Below are 16,197 nucleotides of genomic sequence, written 5' to 3' on the forward strand. Positions count from 1 at the left end.
GTTGCAAAAACATCCGGGATGGGAGAAAGTAACAGGATACTCCTGTTGCTGCTGCTGTGGTGTTCGATCGGTACGCTGGCCAATCCGACCGGTTCGAAGCGTTCGTTTGATAGAACAGCGCAACAGTGCGGATATGAGGTAAAGCATGGCGTAAAAGTATAATGCTCAACTCAAATAAAAAGTATTAACTGCCTATTCTAAATGTTTTTGTGCTTATGGCAGAGCTGCCCGGCTTTGAAGGATAACATGCTCAATGTGCATATTGTGGCCCACACGCACGACGATGTCGGTTGGCTGAAGACCGTGGATCAGTACTACTATGGAAGTGAGTGGGGAAATCTATTTCATTGATGATAGACGTACGTTCTATGGGGTAGTTGTTTAATTATTTCATTTCATATAGGTAGAAGCAATATCCAGAAGGCGGGCGTTCAGTACATTTTGGATTCAGTACTTCAGGAGCTTCTGAAGGATCATACGAGACGATTCATCTTCGTCGAGTCGGCCTTCATGCATAAGTGGTACACGGAGCAAACTACCGCGGTGCAGGAAACTGTACGAAATCTTGTGGACGAAGGTCGCTTGGAGTTTATTGGAGGTGCCTGGAGTATGAACGATGAGGCTGCGGTTCACTACCAGAGTGTGATTGATCAGTTCACCTGGGGCTTGCGGTTCCTGAACGATACGTTCGGTGAGTGCGGTCGCCCGAAGGCAGGCTGGCAGATTGATCCGTTCGGACACTCGCGGGAGCAGGGTTCACTGTTCGTCCAGATGGGATACGATGGTCTGTTCCAGGGACGGTTGGATTTCCAAGACAAACAAGAGCGTATCGCCAAACAGACGATGGAAATGATGTGGAAGACAAGTGCGAATTTAGAGGACAGCGAGCTGTTCACCAGTGGTCTGTACTACATCTACGCACCACCGCCTGGTTTTTGCTTCGATGTTCTTTGCAATGACGATCCAATCATTGACGGGCCATACTCGAGGGATAACAACGTGAGGGAGAAGGTATTCCTAGTGAAGTTTGAAGTTGAAGGGCAGTATCTATTGATATGTGTTTTTTCGTTCAAAGGTTGATCTTTTCCTCGAGACTGTGCATAATATGTCGAAAACATATTTGACTAACAATATTATTCTAACGATGGGCGAAGATTTCCACTACCAAGATGCCAATATGTGGTTTAAGAACTTGGATAAGCTGATCAAGTAAGTAAGGCACGAAGGGAATTGATTATGTCTGATTCAAATAACACTTTTTGCATTTTCTCCTCCGAAAGGTACACCAATGAGCGTCAAACCGAAGGTTCAATGGTACATGCATTTTATTCCACACCTTCGTGCTATTTGAAAGCTGTCCACAGCGCTAAAATAGAATGGCCTACAAAGTCGGACGATTTCTTTCCATACGCGTCGGACCCAAATGCATTCTGGACTGGGTACTACACCTCGAGGCCCACGCAGAAGCGTTACGAACGGGAGGGAAACCACTTCCTGCAGGTATGCAAGCAACTTTCGGCCATCGCTCCCACTAAGGAATCGTTCTATGAGGATCATTTGACGGCGCTCCGGGATGCTATGGGGGTGATGCAGCATCATGACGCCATTACCGGTACGGAGAAGCAACACGTGGCAGATGACTACGCTCGGATGCTGTATGAGGCGTTTGAGGCTTGCAGTGCCAATACACGATCGGCGTTGAATCAACTGTCGGGCGAAAGAGACTCGTTCAAGTTCGACTGGACGTACTGCAAGGAGGCGAACGTTAGTGCTTGTGCCTTGACGGAGAGCTCCGACAACAACGTAGTCCTGTTGTACAACCCTCTTGGACACAGTTCGGACGATTTCGTTCGACTGCCCGTGAAGGAGAGTCACTATGTGGTTCGAAACGATCGCGGTCAAACTGTTCCGTCGACTCTGATTCCTATTCCGAGTTCGGTTCTGGACCTTCCGTTCCGCCATAGCGCAGCCACTCACGAGTTGGTGTTTCATGCTGAATCGATTGCTCCGGTAGGCTACCGGTCATTCTATGTTTCAAAGGAGGCGGAGAAGAAGGACGCCTCTTCTAGTATCGCTACAATTCGTCAGGAAGAACACGTCAGCATTGGAAACGATCTTCTCACGGTCCATTTTGATGAGAATGGCTTCATGAGCTCGATCACGGTTGATGGAGCGACGCATCCTCTGAAACAAAACTTCCTGTTCTACGAAGGAGCTTATGGAAACAATGAGGAGATCAGGAACCGATCGTCTGGGGCATACATCTTCCGTCCGAATGGAACCGAGAAAGCGGTCACGGAAGTGGTGGAGCTTCAGGTGGTCAAAAGCGAACTCGTACAGGAAGTGCACCAGATATTCAACGAATGGATCAGCCAGGTTATCCGAGTGTACGCCGGGCAGGATCACGTAGAGCTGGAGTGGCTTGTCGGACCGATTCCGATCGATGACGGTACGGGTAAGGAAATAGTGTCCCGCTTTGAGTCCGATATTGCCAGCGAAGGAGTGTTCTGGACGGACTCGAATGGAAGAGAAATGCTTCGACGCGTGCGAAATAAGCGCGAAACATGGAATCTTGACCTGGCCGAGCCGATATCGGGGAACTATTATCCAGTGACTAATAAAATCGTCATTGACGATGGCAGCTATCGTTTGGCTCTGTTGAACGATCGTGCCCAGGGTGGTTCTAGCTTGAGCGATGGTCAGCTAGAACTTATGGTTCATCGTCGTCTATTGCGGGATGATCGATTTGGAGTTGGGGAGGCACTTAATGAAACACAATACGGAACCGGTCTGGTTGCTCGCGGAAAAATCTTTTTATTGTTCGGGCAATACACTAATTCTATCTCCCAAAGACCAACCCAAGCAGCAAAAGAACGTTTCTTGCAAAACAAAATACATTTGCCTTCTTGGGTGTTTATTGCTCCCGCAAATGTATTTTCTTTAGAAGAGTACAATTCAGTTTTTGGAAAAAATTTCACTTTCCTCTCTCATTCTCTTCCACCCCATGTTCATTTGCTTACATTGGAACCGTGGAAGGACAGCACTGTTCTAGTGCGATTTGAGCACTTGTTTGAGAAAGGTGAGGACAATGAGTTTTCGTTGGCAGTCCAAATCGATCTGCAGCATCTGTTTAATAACAAGACGATTGCCAGTCTTCGGGAAACTACTTTAGCAGGAAATCAGTGGAAGGAAGACGTGCATCGTATGGAGTATGGATTAAAACGAAAAGCATCTAAAAGTTCACAGAACAATCATGAGGACGATCGTTTCACAATCGAGTTGCAGCCGATGGAGATCAGAACGTTTATCATTCGATTTGAATAGAATTTACACATTTATTCAATTTAATAACAGTACACTTTTTTTCACAAAAGGCTATGTTTAGACTATGGTAAAAAGGTGTTGGATGGGTTTAGACTATGGTAATTGATGGATTACTATTAGAAAAAACTACTATTGTTACAAAATACTAGTAAACTTTCTTCTTGAGTTGCATGTTTTACAATTGAGTAGTAATAAACATGAATGTTTCATTACAGTATTCCCACGGTGTATTTTATTTTGTCCTCTTTTAAGTTTTAGTTAACAGGTATTATTGTCTTCTATTTGATCACACACAATCAAAGCAGATTTATTTTTTTATTTATTCAAGAGACAAAGCATGTTTATTTTCACTTCATATCAAGTAGGAGATGCTATTTATATTCTTGTCAATCATGTTTATCTTAAGTTTCCACAACGCATCTGCTATCTAGTGGAAGCAACGGGCGAAATGAACTGTTTACATCCGAAACCATCGTTATCGTACCGATTGTTCCAGCCGCACAAAGCCTATTACTTAAGCACATGTAAACACAACACGATAGCAACAATTGTGTCACATATGTTGAACAACAAAATTAATTGTGAAAATATCACTTACAAAAGCCCCCCCGAAAGATGACTTGACAACGCTGACCAACAATATATCGGACAGTGGCAGCTGCTTGCATGATATCTACCAATCAATCAACATGTAAGACATCTCTAGAGCTTTCTCAGTTCTCCTTTCCGTGGCCGCTGTCAAACGGTTCCGATTAGAGCTTTGCAGGGTGTCCCTATCGCGTGTGATCCTATCTACTCCTATCAACCGTGATCCAACCAATGGGCACTCGAATTAAATTGATCACAGTTCGTGGAGATGAGTAGATTGTATTCTGTCGAGCGACACTTGTAGATCACCAATGCAAATTGAATTCGTATGGCTGTGTATGTGCCAGCGCACTTGTTTATTATGCGGCTTCTGTGATAAGGCATGGACGCGCGGAGTTATAAATTAAACCGCACGTAAACTTCACCACATTGACGGCAAGCGATCGACAGAAGCGTACTGGCCGCCGTTTTGACCTGTTTTGTGAGCCTGAAATCAGTTTTTATGAAGGTTGGTGTTTTACTCAAATAGATAAGGACATACGGATTGTTCTAAGTGAATGAGTACGTGCGGTGAATCAAGATGGTCAGTCAGCGTTTGGTGTTACTCGGGCTAAGTGTTTTCAGCGTAATTTTGTCAGCCCATGGAAGCCCAAGATGGTACTCGCATTCGACTCGTAAGGAGGCAGGATGTGGCTATGAGGTATGTTAAGTTAGAAAAGCGCTAACAATTTCAAAAACAGTACCAACGAGCTTCTTATTGATGCATGTTGCAGGCCTGCCCGGCTCCGAAGGAAGGCATGATCAATGTGCATCTGGTACCACACAGTCACGACGATGTGGGTTGGCTGAAAACAGTCGATCAGTACTACTATGGAAGTAAGTAGTAGGTTGGTGATAGTGAGATGAGTGCATTATCAATCTTACTTCTCATGGTATATGTGTTCGTTTGCGTCTGTTATCTTTACCGTAGGTCGAAACAGCATTCAAAAAGCGGGCGTTCAATATATCCTCGACTCGGTAGTACAGGAGCTGGTGAAGGACCCAAGCCGACGTTTCGTGTACGTTGAGTCGGCCTTCATGCATAAATGGTACATGGAGCAGACGGCTGAGCTGCAGCAGCAGGTGAAAATGTTGGTCGACGAGGGACGGCTTGAGTTTATCGGCGGTGCGTGGAGTATGAACGATGAGGCAGCCGTCCACTATCAGAGCGTTGTCGATCAGTTCACCTGGGGTTTGCGGTTCTTGAATGATACGTTCGGTGAGTGTGGACGTCCCCGGATCGGCTGGCAGATCGATCCGTTCGGGCACTCCCGCGAACAGGCTTCCCTGTTCACTCAGATGGGCTACGATGGGTTGTTCTTTGCGCGGCTCGATTACCAGGATAAAAACCATCGGATGCAGACGAGGACGCCGGAAATGGTTTGGCACACCAGTGGCAGCTTGGGGAATAGCGATCTGTTTACCAGTGTCCTGTACAATCATTACTCGGCGCCTCCGGGCTTCTGTTTCGACATTCTGTGCAATGATGATCCGATGATTGACGATAAGGGAAGCACTGATTACAACGTGAAAAATAGGGTAAGCATTTGAGTTATGTCGCAGGTGACTTATCTTGATTTTGACGTAAGCGCCCTCCATTAATTTATGATTGAACCATTCACAGATTGACACTTTTATTACCTGGCTCGAAAAGATGGCCGAGTCTTATCGCTCGAACAACCTGATCCTCTCGATGGGAGATGATTTCAACTACATGGACGCAATAATGAACTTTAAAAACATGGACAAACTTATCAAGTATGTGCTGCACAACACTTGTATAGAATAGATTGATGATTGGCGTATGTGGAGCTAATATTTATTTCACTTTTTTCACAGGTACACCAATGAGCGTCAGGCCGAAGGATCCAAGATAAACGCATTCTACTCTACGCCATCCTGCTACGTGAAGGCTGTTCACAGTGCCAACATTGACTGGCCTACAAAGTCGGACGATTTCTTCCCATACGAATCCGATTACCATTCTTTCTGGACCGGGTACTACACCTCGAGGCCCACGCAGAAGCGTTACGAACGGGAGGGAAACCACTTCCTGCAGGTATGCAAGCAGCTTTCGGCCATCGCCCCCACCAAGGAATCGTTCTATGAGGATCATTTGACGGTGCTCCGGGATGCGATGGGGGTGATGCAGCATCATGACGCCATTACCGGTACGGAGAAGCAACACGTGGCAGATGACTACGCTCGGATGCTGTATGAGGCGTTTGAGGCTTGCAGTGCCAATACACGATCGGCGTTGAATCAACTGTCGGGCGAAAGAGACTCGTTCAAGTTCGACTGGACGTACTGCAAGGAGGCGAACGTTAGTGCTTGTGCCTTGACGGAGAGCTCCGACAACAACGTAGTCCTGTTGTACAACCCTCTTGGACACAGTACGGACGATTTCGTTCGACTGCCCGTGAAAGAGAGTCACTATGTGGTTCGAAACGATCGCGGTCAAACTGTTCCGTCGACTCTGATTCCTATTCCGAGCTCGGTTCTGGATCTTCCGTTCCGCCATAGCGCAGCCACTCACGAGTTGGTGTTTCATGCTGAATCGATTGCTCCGGTAGGCTACCGGTCATTCTATGTTTCAAAGGAGGCGGAGAAGAAGGACGCCTCTTCTAGTATCGCTACAATTCGTCAGGAAGAACACGTCAGCATTGGAAACGATCTTCTCACGGTCCATTTTGATGAGAATGGCTTCATGAGCTCGATCACGGTTGATGGAGCGACGCATCCTCTGAAACAAAACTTCCTGTTCTATGATGGAGCTTATGGAAACAATGAGGAGTTCAAGAATCGATCGTCGGGGGCGTACATCTTCCGTCCGAACGGGACCGAAAAAGCGGTCACGGAAGTGGTGGAGCTTCAGGTGGTCAAAAGCGAACTCGTACAGGAAGTGCACCAGATATTCAACGAATGGATCAGCCAGGTTATCCGAGTGTACGCCGGGCAGGATCACGTAGAGCTGGAGTGGCTTGTCGGGCCGATTCCGATCGATGACGGTACGGGTAAGGAAATAGTGTCCCGCTTTGAGTCCGACATTGCCAGCGAAGGAGTGTTCTGGACGGACTCGAATGGAAGAGAAATGCTTCGACGCGTGCGAAATAAGCGCGAAACATGGGAGCTGGATTTGTTGGAGCCGGTTTCGGGCAACTATTATCCCATTACAGCCAAACTTGCACTTGAAGATGATCACTTCCGAATGTCCTTGTTGAACGATCGTGCCCAGGGTGGTTCCAGCCTTCAAGATGGGCAACTGGAGCTGATGGTTCATCGTCGTCTATTGCGTGATGATGCGTTCGGTGTAGGGGAGGCCCTCAACGAAACTCAGTACGGAGCCGGTCTGGTTGCTCGTGGAAAACATTGGCTTTACTTTGGTTCATCGCAAAAAGCTGTTAGCCCAACGTTGCATGCAAAAGAACGATTCCTGCAGAACAAAGTTCTCCTTCCAAGCTGGACCTTTGTCAATTCCGTTGATAGCGTGCTTTCGTATGACGATTATCTATCAAACTTCCGTAACATTTACTCCGCAATCGCGCAACAGCTGCCAACCAATGTGAATCTGCTCACGTTGGAGCCTTGGAAGGACGGAACAGTGCTCGTGCGCTTTGAGCACCTGTTCGAGAAAAATGAAGATCCTGTCTATTCGCAAGCTGTCCGCTTCAACGTTCGCAATGTCCTGTTTGCGTTGAACATTGAAAGTATCCATGAGACTACCCTTGGAGCGAATCAGTGGAAAGAAGATTCGGTGCGACTGCAGTTTACTACGGAATCGACCGCCAATGAAATCTTTGATAATGTGTTCGAGACGGAAAACATTCCTATTGTTGAAGAAACCACTGACTTCGACATCGAACTGCAGCCGATGGAGATAAGAACGTTTGTCGTGAAACGCCGCTAGTGCTCTATTAGATGGGAAAAATACATCTCACTTTAAGAGAGTTGTTCAAGAATAAAGTTACACATTGTGTTACCAAAACTTTAGATATTATAAATCTTGTCCATAACATATAGTCTTTGTATCATAGAGCTTCAGTAATATCACTGTATGATTTAATTGTGATGAACTAACCTTTTGAAACTATCATTGTCATTGTAAAATGATGTTCCTATAAATCTCGTCATCACTAAGTCATTGTAAAATGATGTTCCTATAAATCTCGAGGAAAATATGATATGTTTAACCTACGTTTCAATTGTCCATTCAATTATCAAAAAAATGTATAGCATATATAAATAACGTTTCATAGCTTGTAAAACAAAATGTGCATGCATTTGTTTTAATTTTTTGAATGGAAAATTTTATTCCGTTAAGATAAGAGTCTTTTTCTAATTGGCATTCTAAAGTTGTACTAATATTACAAACCTACGTATTGTAAGTAATTCGATAATTGGTTAAACTAAATATTGAGTTTTGATTCCTTTTTCAATTTTAAAATGTCTCAATGGTATGCCTTTTGTCATTCATATTTAGCAAATCGTGTATTGGTTTCTAAAAAACTTCAGAAGAAGAATATCATGTTCATCAAAAGAATAATACAAAATTAGTCCGAAACTTATTGTTCATGCAAAAATCGCACCATTACGGGCGAACAAAATTAGAAAGCGAAAATTACACTGATATCAGTGTATAGACATTTGTCTTTGTTCAAAGTAATCTAAAAGCTGGTGAGCTAATGATTGTTTAAGAAACCATGAATAAGATTCCTGCAATTAAGCTTACCAATCGATATATTTTGATTGCTTCACCACGATGACAAATATGGGACACCAATGTCATACACCCAATACTGACATAATTGGGCCATCTATAGATATCCCTCCAGTAAACATACCCACACCGCATTGTTCTTGGTGTCGCAAGAGAAGTTTGCCTGATAAGCACCTAAAAAATTATTACATCACTACCCTTGCCAGTTATCAACTACCCTCGTACCAGTTTAGGTTTTTATAGAGTCACGTCGGTTTCCAACGGGCTCGTTGGTCTAGGGGTATGATTTTCGCTTAGGGTGCGAGAGGTCCCGGGTTCAAATCCCGGACGAGCCCACCGGTCGCGAATGACCAAAACCTTCTCTTTTTTGTAGGCCAGTTGTACCAGATATTGGATGCAGAACGGCAAGAGTAAACCAATATACTTAACACCCCCACTACCATGTATGTCTTTAAGAATGATTATCTTCAGGTCTGAAGAAGCTATTACTGTTTGCTGAACCAATTGAAGGGTCGTTTAGAGTTGTTAAGTAACAGGTTATCTAAGACAGCACTTAAATTTGAATTTCAAGTATTTCATTCCCAACAGCTTATCGCACATTGCCATTAGATTATAGTTCACATCTGCCTACATTGACTTTTTTGCCCCGGGTGTTGAGGGTGTTTTTTGGAATAAGATCGCACTTCAAACAATCCAAACAACTCATGATCTTTATTATTACACGCACTTCAATACAGTTTTAAACTCCCATAACCAATCGTATTGAAGTGGGCCACAGTTCAACCAGAGTCCGGAGGATAGTTTGTTGCACAGAAGAGAAATAAACAAACGAATCTTTGAACGCTTATTGTGCACTTTTCAGCAAAATTTACTCGATGCAAGGCTCGATTTCCAATCTGGATAAGTTTTCATTTACCACGATTTCTTTCAGCTACGGTTGTTTTTCCTTTTCTTTTGTTTGTATGTGAAAAAAAACGTTTTACACTTTCATCACGAAACAAATCCGTTCGCCTTCACTTTTCACCTCCACACATAAAGCGGGAGAAAAATAGCGCCGCAGTAGGAAACGGACAATAACAATTCGAAACAGAAAGCCGTATGTGAACGATTTTAATTCCGGATCAATTTCGCTTTTATCTGCACCCTTCGCATGGTTTTTCCGTCCAGCTGTCCCGCGCTTTGGATAGCGATCAATTTGCCCGAAAAAAGATCGCTGCCGAAAGTGGCTTTAGCGGACAGCTGGAAAACGGCGAAACTGCAGCAACGAAAACGACAACAGAATTCAGAGAGCGCGCCGTCAGCACAACGCGGTCGTACATGGCGCCGGCCGTACGAAGCATCCAGTGCGTGCCCGTGTGGCGCGGGTTCATCGACGTTGGAATACAAAAATCAAAATAAACGACGAAAGTACGCCAGGATGCCCGTCTGACCGCCCGGCTTCCACGATCGCGATCGACGGTAGGTCATTATCATGGTCGCTGCGTGGTTTTGTTTTAGGTTCGCTGGTAGAGAAAGAGAAAAGGCAAGATCCAGCGGACGGATGAACGGTGAGGCGCGAGAAAGTGTCCGCGGCGTGCTCATTGCTTTGAATCTTTCTCCCGCTCGCCAATGGGGAATCACGGGAAATGGAACCGCGAGGTTCATCCCGCGAGAAAGAAAAACCGTGACGTAGGTATACGCGCTGGAGTAAGCTGTCAGCCGGACCGAAAGGTTCCGCTCCGGTCAGTTGAATCCGAGTGCCCAGAGCGAGCGGACGCTGGGCAAGTGGTCGTGGCAAATGCCATCGGAAACAGGTCTTTGAGGTCCAGCAGATATTGATTTGCTGCCCTACAGTGGTTCGTTCGAAAGGTCAGTGATCGTCAGTAGGGAGTGAAGAATGATCTGACTTTTGCTAATCAAATAATCAGTTTGTTTTTGCCAAATACCCTGGCTGTTCATACAATTCGAGCTTCGCTCAGTGTGCAGTGGTGATTACCTCCAAAGAAACAAGTTCCTGTACGCGGTTGTGATTGTGTCCCGGTTTCGCGTATCATTTACATTCCGGACCCTTTGATCTCCTTCGCGATCCCTTTCGCTCTTCGCGGGGAAAACACATCGGGAGAATCATAATGCTGATCGGATGCAGCCAACAGCGATCATCGTCGGCGTCGCTGACGGTGGCGATCGTGCTGCTGGCGGTGGTTGGTGTTGCGGTTAACCTGCAACAGGTTTCCGCCGGCCCTTGGCGGGAAGGAGTGCGCCGATCGCGCAACGGCAATGCGTTCGTTAAGCGCACGTCCGACAGTGACGAGTATCTGGATTTCGGTCGAAAGTTGCGGCAGTCCTGCGGTTATGAGGTGAGTGGAGCGTGCAGCTGATTTAATAAAGGAACTACCTCTGTACGAACAGATAGCCGGATGTAATGAGGCGATGACTAGAATATAATCGAAATCGCTGGATTAGCTTTGATAACAATATGACTTAAGAACAATTTGATTCAAATTATAAATCATCTTCCCCGAGCTGCCACAACAGCTTCAACATTAATTTAAAAATAAAAAAAAAAATTAATTATATTTCTATATCAGCCAAGCGATATATTTTCATTTAGCTAAATTTGAAAGTTGAGGAAACATTTCATCACGTTTATGGCATAATTAATTAGATAATCTGACAGGGCAGGATAGTTACCCTATTTCTTGCAAATTTAAAGCGTTCATTGCGATTGCAAAATATTTTTTAATTTTAGTTTGTCAATGATTGTGTTGCCTTTTAATTCAAGTCAACAACTTTGGTATTCTCAGCAGAGTAAATGCTCAAACAAGGCGGTGATAAGGACGGTTCAATGTGTTGATGGAAATTACTTCAGGGCTCAGGGAATCGGAGCTTGTTTTTATTTTCCAAACGATAAGCCTTCGCTGTTCAAAGCGACCAACTATTTGAAAGCTAAATTTGATTGCATCTTTTCGTTCGACTTGCTGGAGCACTAGAGCTTTGTGTTCGATTTGCTAGAGGTAACATACTGTAGGGGCAAGTGTGGCCAGATGCCCCAGAGGGGTAAAAGGCACCTGCAATTTGCTAACCGAATTAAGCCATTTGAAATAAAATGTAGTAATCCAATATTTTCATTGGCGTGTAAAACAGCTCAAGCGAATTTCACGGATCTACTATTAGATTTATCAGAGATAAGAGGATATAGCTAATTATGCCTGAAATCATGTAAGCTTTCTCTACAATAGTATGAGCTACAACAAGTGCTAAAGCAAAATATTACAATCAAAGCAGACGTTAATCAAGTTAACGAATACTGAAAAGAATTTAATCTCCAATCCTTACATTCCGGTTATCGAGGCAAAACTGAAAATATCCCCATCATATGCTCTTGCTTACATGTATCTGGGGTTGAATATACGGCTGTAAATGTTAGACAAAACACTGAAGTCACCACTAAATTTACTCAGGGTGGTACGTATGCTACAGCCACAACACACACATTATAAATTTTAGATATTTCTTATTGAAATCCATAACGAAAATTGCATTACAACAAAACAAGTTTTTACTTGGAGTTGGAAGTACTTGTAACTAAAGTTCTTGACATAGAATACTTTGTGTGACTATACTAAACAAATATCAATTCACGATAAATAGCTGCAATCGAAAAAATATATTAACGGGGTTCATGCTGCCCTACTATTTGTGCCATTGTGCTCCGCTTTTTAAAATGACGACTGTGACAAAAATGACGACTGTTATTACAAAATACTAATTTTACTGTTCGTTTAGTAGTAGAAAAGAGAATAACGAATCAATATGCGATAATTTGGAGTTGGTCAATTAAGGGTTTCATTTTACCTCACATCATCTTATGCGCTTTATCTGTATTTACCAATTGCAGTCGTGTCCGAAGCCGCAGAAAAACATGCTGAATGTGCATTTGGTTCCCCACACACACGACGACGTTGGCTGGCTGAAAACGGTCGATCAGTACTACTACGGAAGTGAGTGCTAAAAATGAAACAAAACAGCGTCATAATTATGACGTTAATTATGTTAACATAACCTCATTGTGGCTCGTCTGTTTTACTTCCCTCGCCGAACCGTAGGTAAAACAACGATCCAGAAGGCAGGCGTCCAGTACATTCTCGACTCGGTCATACAATCGCTGCTCAGCGACCCGGAGCGAAAGTTCATCTACGTCGAGTCGGCGTTCTTCTTCAAGTGGTTCAACGAGCAGACGCGTGAGCTGCAGCAGCAAGTGCGAACGCTGGTGGACGAGGGCCGGCTTGAGTTTATCGGCGGTGCGTGGAGTATGAACGATGAGGCGGCCGCACACTACCACAGTGTCGTCGATCAGTTCACCTGGGGCTTGCGGAAGCTGAACGATACGTTTGGCGAATGTGGACGACCCCGGATCGGCTGGCAGATAGATCCGTTCGGGCATTCCCGCGAACAGGCTTCCCTGTTCGCCCAGATGGGCTACGATGGGTTGTTCTTCGGGCGGCTCGACTATCAGGACAAACGGGAGCGTATGTCGCACAAGCGGGCAGAAATGATCTGGAAGACGAGCGCCAACCTGGACGATGCGGATCTCTTCACTGGAGTGCTGTACAACCTGTACCAGGCCCCGCCAGGCTTTTGCTTCGATATCCTATGCTCCGATGAACCGTTTATCGATGGTCCTTACTCAGCCGAGAACAATGTTAAGGCGAAGGTAGCTAAAGTTCTGATATCCCTGAGTCGATGACGGTTATAGACACAAATTCACCACGTTAATGATTTGCTTGTAGGTGGACAAGTTCCTGTACTATGTTGATCTTCAGGCGGAAAGTTACCGAACGAACAACATCATTCTGACGATGGGAGGAGACTTCACCTACATGGATGCAAACGTTTACTTCAAGAATATGGACAAACTAATTAAGTGAGTTTTAAACAGATTCGGGGTGTGCTTCTCAGCCATGACTACGAATACAAATTTGTCTGAAATTGTTTATAGATATACCAACGCTCGGCAATCGAACGGATCGAATGTGAACGTGTTCTACTCAACTCCATCGTGCTATCTAAAAGCCCTGCACGACATGGGTATCACCTGGCCAACGAAGAGCGACGATTTCTTCCCCTATGCCTCTGATCCGCATTCGTTCTGGACCGGTTACTACACTTCGCGACCGACGAGCAAGCGGTTTGAGCGTGTTGGTAACCATTTTCTGCAGGTGTGCAAGCAACTGACGGCCCTTGCACCGTCCCGGGAAGCCCACATGGAACCACACCTGAATGTGCTGCGGGAGGCGATGGGGGTGATGCAGCATCACGATGCTATCACCGGAACCGAGAAGCAGCACGTGGCGAACGATTACGCCCGAATGTTGCAACGGGCGTTGCGAGCCTGCGGAGCCAACACCAAGGTGGTGCTAAACCAAATCGTCGATCCCAAATTTAAGCGATCGGCACGTGAGAACATTGCAGATTATCATGCACAGCCGCTTACTCCTTCCTATAAGTTTGGATTTGAAACGTGTCACCTGCTGAATGTGAGTCAGTGTGAGCTGACCGAGTCAAAGGACAGTTTCACCGTGACGCTGTACAACCCGTTGGCCCACGCGGGACACGAGTACGTGCGTGTTCCGGTGCCCGGTGGAAGATACATTGTGCGCGACTATCGGAACGTGGAGGTCGCGGCGCAGCTCGTCCCCATCCCGGCGTCGGTGTTGAACCTTAGCTACCGGTTCAGCAATGCGACCACCGAGTTGGTGTTCCTGGCAAACGAGTTGCCACCGCTTGGCTTTAAATCATACTTTGTGACCCGTGCCGTTGATTCGTTGGACGATTTCATCCACGAATCGAAACCGATCCAACCGGAATCCCCACCACCGCCGGTGGGCAACGAGAGTACCCGGTGGCACTCGGAGGAGGTAACTGTCGGGAATAAGTATCTCAACGTCAGTTTTGACAGCAACGGGTTCCTTAGTACGATCACGATAAATGGTGTGACGAATCGGCTGAGGCAGACATTCGTGTACTACGAGGGGGCGCTCGGGAACAACGAGGAGGCCCGCAACCGGTCCTCGGGTGCTTACATATTCCGACCAAATGGCACGGAGAAGGCCGTCACCGAGAAGGTGCAGCTGCGTGTTGTTAAGGGTCCCACCGTGCAGGAAGTGCACCAGACATTTAACGATTGGATCAGCCAAGTGGTACGTGTGTACGCCGACGAAGGGCATATCGAGTTCGAGTGGCTCGTTGGACCCATCCCGGTGGAGGACGGCGTTGGTAAGGAAGTTGTGTCACGGTTCTACACAGCCGCCCAATCGGGTGGAGTGTTCTGGACGGACGCGAATGGTCGTGAGATGATACAACGCGTCCGAGACCACCGGGACACGTGGAATGTGCGCTTGCTGGAGAAGATCGCCGGTAACTACTACCCGGTGACGACGAAGATCGCCCTGGAGGATGAGAATCTTCGGCTGGCGGTTTTGAATGATCGCGCTCAGGGTGGCTCGAGTCTGGAGGATGGGTCGCTGGAGTTAATGGTCCACAGAAGACTACTTCACGATGACGCTTTCGGTGTCGAGGAGGCGTTGAACGAGAAAGCGTTTGGTAAGGGACTGGTGGCACGCGGTAAGCATTGGGTCGTGTTCGGTGCGAAGCACTCGGCCACCCCGACCCCGGAGGCTCGTGAGCGGTTCTTACAGAATCGCGTCCTCCTACCAAACTGGCTCTTCTTCAGCGATGTGGGTGAGTCCACGTACGAGGAATGGCAGAAGCAGTACACCAACATCGTAAGTTGACAGCGTCACTCCATTGACTTTCTTGTCTATGATGTGCTCCTAAAAACTTTCTTGCCTCTTTTAGTACTCCGCCTTGTCTTTATCGCTTCCACTGAACGTACATCTGCTCACCTTCGAGCCGTGGAAGGAAAACAGTCTGCTGGTCCGTTTCGAGCACCTGTTGGAGAAGGGCGAAGACCCACTGTACTCCAAACCGGTGCGATTCAACGTGCAAGACGTGTTCCGTCAGTTCAGCATCGATACGATCCGAGAAACGACGCTTGCTGCCAACCAGTTGAAGGAGGATTCGCAACGGTTGAAATTCAAACCCGATCCAGACTACATTGTGTACGATTCGGTCAAGCGAGAAGCGACACCTGTTCCCAGTATCCCGGTGGCACCAGTCATCAACGGACAGAGGGAAGATCCGGTGCAAAACGTCGCCGGGGAAGGATTCGAAATCGTACTCAAGCCGATGGAAATCAGGACGTTTATCTTCGAGCTGGAATACAGGCCATAAAGTAGAATATGAAACAGTAGTTGTAGTCTTTGATTGTGTAGTAAACAAAAAGCACTGAATAGACTGTCTTTACTGTTTTTCGCTTCGTTAAGCTCAACGAATCTGGGATGTCGAAAGAAATGTCATTTCATTCTTAGGTTTGTACATAACGATCCATTTTATTAAGCTTACGTTTGCTAAAACAGCTTCAACCGACTTATTGCTATAGCGTGTATTGCAGATTGTGTTTGTTTCTCGTATTATATCACTATTCAATC

The 16,197-nt window shown here is 46.0% G+C and overlaps 3 protein-coding genes and 1 non-coding gene across 4 annotated transcripts; all 4 read left to right on the forward strand.

The window, feature by feature from the left end:
- The first annotated feature begins 18 nt into the window (after window positions 1-18).
- LOC131293582 (lysosomal alpha-mannosidase-like) lies at window positions 19-3,324 on the forward strand. The gene is made up of 5 exons (XM_058321660.1): window positions 19-138; window positions 223-325; window positions 404-1,011; window positions 1,076-1,209; window positions 1,281-3,324. Exons 1-5 carry the CDS (start codon window positions 19-21, stop codon window positions 3,322-3,324), a joined length of 3,009 nt encoding a protein of 1,002 aa, XP_058177643.1.
- A 1,131-nt stretch (window positions 3,325-4,455) lies between these two features.
- On the forward strand, window positions 4,456-7,913 carry LOC131282609 (lysosomal alpha-mannosidase-like). Its single transcript, XM_058312115.1, has 5 exons — window positions 4,456-4,612; window positions 4,686-4,788; window positions 4,883-5,490; window positions 5,576-5,709; window positions 5,791-7,913. The coding sequence occupies exons 1-5, from the start codon at window positions 4,493-4,495 to the stop codon at window positions 7,856-7,858; spliced, it is 3,033 nt and encodes a 1,010-aa protein (XP_058168098.1). The 5' UTR covers window positions 4,456-4,492; the 3' UTR covers window positions 7,859-7,913.
- Window positions 7,914-8,931: 1,018 nt separating this feature from the next.
- On the forward strand, window positions 8,932-9,003 carry Trnap-agg (transfer RNA proline (anticodon AGG)). The gene has a single exon. It is a non-coding gene; the product is annotated as a tRNA-Pro (tRNA).
- A 1,824-nt stretch (window positions 9,004-10,827) lies between these two features.
- On the forward strand, window positions 10,828-15,940 carry LOC131282610 (lysosomal alpha-mannosidase-like). Its single transcript, XM_058312116.1, has 6 exons — window positions 10,828-11,004; window positions 12,546-12,648; window positions 12,754-13,361; window positions 13,438-13,571; window positions 13,647-15,432; window positions 15,506-15,940. The coding sequence occupies exons 2-6, from the start codon at window positions 12,570-12,572 to the stop codon at window positions 15,938-15,940; spliced, it is 3,042 nt and encodes a 1,013-aa protein (XP_058168099.1). The 5' UTR covers window positions 10,828-11,004; window positions 12,546-12,569.
- Window positions 15,941-16,197: the final 257 nt, after the last annotated feature.

Source organism: Anopheles ziemanni, chromosome 2 (genome assembly GCF_943734765.1).
Source record: "Anopheles ziemanni chromosome 2, idAnoZiCoDA_A2_x.2, whole genome shotgun sequence".
In the NCBI taxonomy this organism is placed as follows: Eukaryota; Metazoa; Arthropoda; class Insecta; order Diptera; family Culicidae; genus Anopheles; species Anopheles ziemanni.